Source organism: Neofelis nebulosa, chromosome 5 (genome assembly GCF_028018385.1).
Source record: "Neofelis nebulosa isolate mNeoNeb1 chromosome 5, mNeoNeb1.pri, whole genome shotgun sequence".
Lineage (NCBI taxonomy): Eukaryota > Metazoa > Chordata > Mammalia > Carnivora > Felidae > Neofelis > Neofelis nebulosa.
Window position 1 is genome coordinate 4,598,021 of NC_080786.1, and position 6,000 is coordinate 4,604,020.

The following is a 6,000-nucleotide window of genomic DNA, read 5'->3' on the forward strand; positions in this document are numbered from 1 at the left end:
TTGTTTTCTGAGAGCAGAATTCTCTCCGATGCAATCCCCTCCTCTTAAGGAAAACCATACATTTCTTTGGAGTGTTGCAGCAGGGAAAAAAAAAAAACAAAGGCATCCGATGCAGCACATGGGTCTTATGCAGCACAAACGCCGAGACCCGAAGGGTCTCCATCTTGCCTGCCCAGGGTTAGGGGTCAAACTGCCTTCTGGAAAAGTGCTTTCCCCCATTTGTGGATCTGGATAGACTGGATCATCTCCCGGGCACACGTTTAGATAACGCACAAGTGAAGAGCTGTAAGTCAAGACGAAAAGCGTGGCAAATGGTTTGTTCTCACTGGAAACAAAAATGAACTCTGATTTATTTATACAGGCTTCAACGAAACATTTTTCTTGTCTTTCAGTACTAGCTTTCTCACCCAATTAACACAGCAATTGATGAGCAAGGCACGGATGCACAGCAGCATGGCTTTCGCTAGTATGGAAAGTAAGATTATCTGAACAATGATGTCATTTCCATCCTTAGTTTCCCCTTCAGAAACAAGGCTCACGGCTGAGATAGACTTTAGACCAGAGGCTTACAAATGACCCTCCCCCTGCAACTATTTTCTGGAGGCCGCTGCTAAAATAAAATGAAGCATTGTTTTCAAATCTGCAGAAGAGTCCTTTTTTACTCTTGATTATTTTCCTGTTACAAATGGTCTTTTAATGCCATCTATACCACAAACGCTATAATTAGCGTGCCTGCTTTTCAATACATTTATAGATACGGTTATGTTAATCCACTGATATTCCAGGCTTTACCTCCAAAAGCTCCCAGATGTTCCATCCCCTGGTCCAATGGCGATTTCTCGATTTGTGGGGAATCCGCAACGGTGGCCACACTACCAGACGAAGCACAGTTCTTCAGAGACAAAGACTCTTGTGCCAGCACTAATTGCCAGCGCCTACTCAGCTCTTATCACCTGCCAGGCTGAGTGGTTGAGTCTTCAGATCAGCCCGATAAAGCAGGTGTGTTTCCCGGGGGGAGAAAAAAGGAGGTTCGTGAAGTTCAAACACACGTGGAGAGCCGCACTGCCGGGAAGAGCCTGAACCTCGATTTAGAACCAGGCTTTCTGGCCCCAGAGCCTTCACTCAGAGCCACACTGTCCCAAGCAGAGATCGAGCAAACGACCACTGATGGTTTGATCATCGGGACTCCGCCTCCAGACTGCCGATCTCATTCACACTGAAACTCCTTCATCTAACTCAGTGCCAGGCACGTAGTGTTTACGGAAGAAAATAATAACCTCAAGGCCTTTAGCACTTAGAAAATCAGGAAGTAGCCCACGAGTCAGGCCGCTGATACTGGAGGCCAAAGTTAGAACTGTGTGAATCGGAATTGCTTTACCTCACATGAGACAGGGAATTTGGCCACCAGGACGTGAAAAACATCCATGGTAGATTTCCTGACAGCTCTGTGGCTGTGTTTTTACTTTGCAACCCCCTTACGAATAAAGACACCAACTCTGGTCTTACATGCCGCCAAGGAACACCACTGTCTTGGGTTAGGCTCTCTAGAAGCAGAACCGGAGACAGGGATTCAGATACAAATGATTCACTGGGCAAGAGCTCTCAAGAGAAATCTGTGAGAAAGAGAAGGGAGGAGGACAATGGAGGGGCAGGGAAGAAACGAAGAATCCAGATGGGGTCTCTGGAAATCCCAGCTGTGACCTGTTCCACAGGGGGCTGTAAGACATAAATAAACTGCGGCAACACCCGCGCCTAAAGTCGGGGGTGGGGGTGCTGGCCTTTTGCACATCCACACCAGTTAGCTATTGGCTATGGTCAGCCCCAGGAGAAGAAATGTATAATCTCCCGTTCCGGGCACTCCCAGTCTTCAGGGGAGACAGCTGTGAGCCTTCACCAGCCAGTGGAAACTGGGGGAGTGGGTTGTGGTTAAGGGAAGTTTGCCTGGGCACCAAGCATCTACTGTAACTGTTACAGAGACTGGATCGTTCTTGGATTCCTGTCTACAAAAGAGCAAACGTTACGGATTCAACAAAATGCAACAAGTCCCTATCTGCACCGGGTCCTTGTTTTATGCTAAGGCTACAAAAATGAACAAGCCGCTGTCCTTTCTATGGAGAAAGGATATGTATATGTATGCACACACACACACACACACACACACACACACACACACACACACAGGAGAATTTCAGATGAGGAGTACCATAAGGAAAATTAATCAGGCCAAGGTTAGAGGGTGATCTGTAGGGCAGTGACCGCTTCAGAATGGGTGGCCAGGAAAGCCCTGTCCGTGGACGGGCTATTTGAGCAGAGACTGAATTGAATGAGAAGGAAATAAGCCACAAGAAGCCCCACGAGCACAACTTTCCTGGCAGAGGGAACAGCAGGTGCAAGGCCTCTACGTTGGAAACAAGCTTGTTAGCATCAGAGCCCTGAGTAGAAAAGAAGTAACTAAAGCACAGGGAGAAAATTCGAGCATGAGTCCTAACATGGAAGTGCAAAATAGAGGGATGACCACAGTCCGTCAGCACAGGTAAAGACTACGCATCGGTGGCAATTTTCTACATCAGATGCTAAAAATAAAAAGATGAACAAGCTGTGGTCTGTGCCCTCAAGCAGGCCACAGCTTAATCCTGAGACATATATATGCATAATCCTGTGCTTTATATACATATAAACAAAGATTTTAATTCACAGGACAAGTGCTGCGGGCTATAAAAACACCAAGAGAAAAACACTGGGTCCTGCCTGATTATGGCAGTAAACACCCCCCAGAGGGGATGGAGGTTTTGGGTAGGGCCTTGAAGCATGGGTAGGAGCTTGCCTGAAGGAGAAACAGAGGACATGACATTCCAGGAAAGAAAACAGCATGAGCAAACGGTACTAATCTGTAAGGTCTGGAATATCTAAAGTACACACATCATATAGAGACTGGTGGAAAGGCAGGTGGTAAGAAGAGGGAAGAGGATTTGCCAATTTACCTGGAAACGCAAACTCAAGCAGCTCTAAAGCAGTTACCTGTTTTGTTATTGTCCTTTAAACATCACCAGAAACTATTAGGTCAAACTTGGCTCCCGAGACAGCACTTCTCAAGGGTGGTGTGTGAACCACCTATATTGGAATCTCTTCCAGCGGTTTTCAAAATGCAGGTCCCTGCACCCCCACCCCCTTCCGCTTTTCTTAGAAATTCTGGGTTATCATCTTTATCTAGAGGGCATATGCTTTCTACAATTGAAACATGCCTTCCCAGGTAAAAGCGAAATTGGGCCACCCATTCTGGTTACTTCTAAGATGGATGTATATTTGCTTTCCACCGTATTTTACAACAGCAGGAAAAAAAGGGTTTGGAAAAAAGCCATTTTAGGAACTGGGAGGAGAGAAAACTTGCTAAATTCTGTGGCTGGGAAAAGTCAGCACCATATAGATTTCGTTTACTCCTCACAACAGCCCCCCTGAGTGCCGGACTGCAATTATTCCCATTGGACAGATAAGTAAACCGAGGCTATGAAAGATGAAGTCACCCCGTCCAGGTTACAACGACTACAACAAACCCCTGCAGGAATTCTAGGGCAGAGGGAGCCCGCCCCGTAAGTCCCTCTGAGGGGGCTGCTTTAAAGTCGGCCAGTCGGCCCCCATTTGGACTAGCTTCCCCGGCCATCAAGGCTCCCAGGGGTCTCCTGGTCCCCGCGCCCGTCAGCCAGGCCCCACCCTGGCAAGGAAGTTCACCTGCAAGTGTACCTGCTGCGAGGTCTGCTTTAGGTTCAATGTGCGCATGAGAGCAAGAGACGGCTGGGAATTGGGTAGACGCCTGGAACCCCCCTGCCCACGGCCCCCAACCCCCTCGGAGACCCGGGGCCAGGCCTCTCCCTACACCCGCAAGCTTGGCGGTTTCTGGGCGCCCGGGGCAGCCCAGGCTCGCACATGCGCAGTATGCACCCTGTCGACTCTCCCGGGGCCGCTGGGGTCGTGGGGGTTTGTGCAGCTGCGGTGGGTCCCCCAACACATCTCTACCCTTCTGGGTGGAGGCATCCCACCACCCCATGCAACCAAAGCTCTTTCTTTCTTTCTTTCTTTCTTTTCTTTTTTTTTTTTTTTTTTAAGGTTTGTTATTTTTGAGAGAGAGACAGAACCGAAGCGGGTTCCAGGCTCCAAGCGGTCAGCGCAGAGCCCGACGCGGGGCTCGAACCCACGGACCGTGAGATCAGGACCCAGAGCTGAAGTCCGATGCTTAACCGCTTATCGCACTGGGCCGCCGGGCTCCCCCCTCCCCGACCACAGCCCCCCTCGAGGCTCCAGCTTTCGGGTAGCACGTGAGCACTTAGCACGTGAGCACTTACCCGACTTGGACTTGGAATCAGGTAGAAGCCGGTACCCCACCGACCGGTTTCCGTGACCCGGCCTCTCCTGGCGCCTCCCCTGGTCAAGCTCGCGGCTCTGCGACCTGAGCAGCGCGTGCCTGCGCAGTGCACCCCCACCCGGCCGTCCTTGAACCTTCGGGGGCGGGTGGGGGCGGGGAGAGGCCAGGCCTCTGGCGCCCAGGGCACGCCCCAAACGTCTGCACAGCCTGCTGGGTCGCGGCTCCCACAGCTGTAAACCGTCCTGAGATTGGCAGCCTGAAGGTGGCAACACGCCTGGCGGGGTCCCCCGCTCCTCCGGCCTGCAAGGCTCCCAGGTGTCCCTTATGGGAGGAGAGCCCAGCTGGTCAGCCAGGCTTGCCTCCGGCCCTGCCTTCGGGGTGAATACGCGCCTTCCTGTTAAGTTTGGGCTTGGAATGAAGCAGATGCCTGACACTCCCAAGATCCAGCCACTGTGTTCCACCGTCTCCGGCCACCCAGCTGGTTCCAGATCCTTCTCTTCCCTGACCTGCAAGACCCGCGCACGAGCACTCGGCACCTAGTAGGACCAAGCTTCTTCCTGTCACCGAGCATCACAAAGGTGAGAGATACAACATACATAGAAAAATAATTACGACCCTGAGCGTCAGGGGGCGCCTGTCGGTTAGGCATCCGAATCCTGTCTTCCCCGCAGTTCATGATCTCACAATTCCTGGGTTCCAGCCCCCAAGTGGGGCTCTGTGCTACCCGCTTGGAGTCTGCTTGGGGTTCTCTCTCTCTCTCCCTCTCCCTGAACCTCCCCTGCTTGCTTGCTCTCCCTCTCTTAAAATAATGAAAAAACAAAATTAAAAAGAAGACACTGAGGATCACATAAATACAGACAACAAACTGGTGGCTGACAGAGGGGAAGGGAGGTGGGGCATAAGCAAAATGGGTGCATGGGGAATGGGAGGTACAGGCTTCCAGTTAGGAAATGAGTAAGTCAGGAGAATGAAAATACAGCGCAGGGAATATAGCCAGTGGTATGGGAATAGCGTTGGATGGTGCCACACTTGTGGGCACAGCATTCACGTAGAGACTTGTCAAATCACTGTGTTATACATCGTCGACTAAGGTAGCATTGGATGTCAACTCTACCTCAATCAAAACTTTTAAAAGACACGGAGGGTCCAAGGCAATTCACCCGAGTGTATTAAGATGTCACCTGCACTACTCTTCAGGGAGAACAAACTAAGTGACAATGGAATAGTAGTGAAGAATGAGGTAGTAACTATCAGATGTTTTGCGTGCGTTGGGTTGGCAAAAAAATTTAATATGAATAGAGGACTGTGAAACACCTTGTGTTGGTGGGCATTGTATGGAAGAAGGCCGTTGGACAGGATCTACAAAATATCGTAGAAGAACGCACCCCTTGACCTGGAAATTCTATTTCAGTCTTGCAGAAAGACTACCACATCACTGGCTACTTAAATTCAGGGCCCCGTGCAAAAGGAAAACTCAGGAACCTTGTTTAAATATGATTAAGAACTTCAACATGGCGGGGTGCCTGGATGGCTTAGTCGATTAGGCATGTGACTCTTGATTTTGGCTCAGGTCATGATCTCGCAGTTCATGGGATTGAACCCCGCCTCGGGCTGCACACTGACCGTGCAGAGCCTGTTTAGGA

At 50.4% G+C, this 6,000-nt stretch overlaps 1 protein-coding gene across 1 annotated transcript in view; it reads right to left on the bottom strand.

Moving 5' to 3' along the window:
• The window catches only part of LOC131513030 (uncharacterized), a 141,375-nt gene extending 135,938 nt beyond the window's left edge, over nt 1-5,437 (bottom strand). The window contains exons 1-2 of the mRNA XM_058732362.1: nt 5,426-5,437; nt 4,338-4,893 (exon numbers count right to left, since the gene is read on the bottom strand). Coding sequence (XP_058588345.1) covers nt 4,338-4,893; nt 5,426-5,437 — 568 coding nt within the window. The remainder of the gene's footprint in view (nt 1-4,337; nt 4,894-5,425) is intronic.
• Between the last annotated feature and the right edge of the window lie 563 nt (nt 5,438-6,000).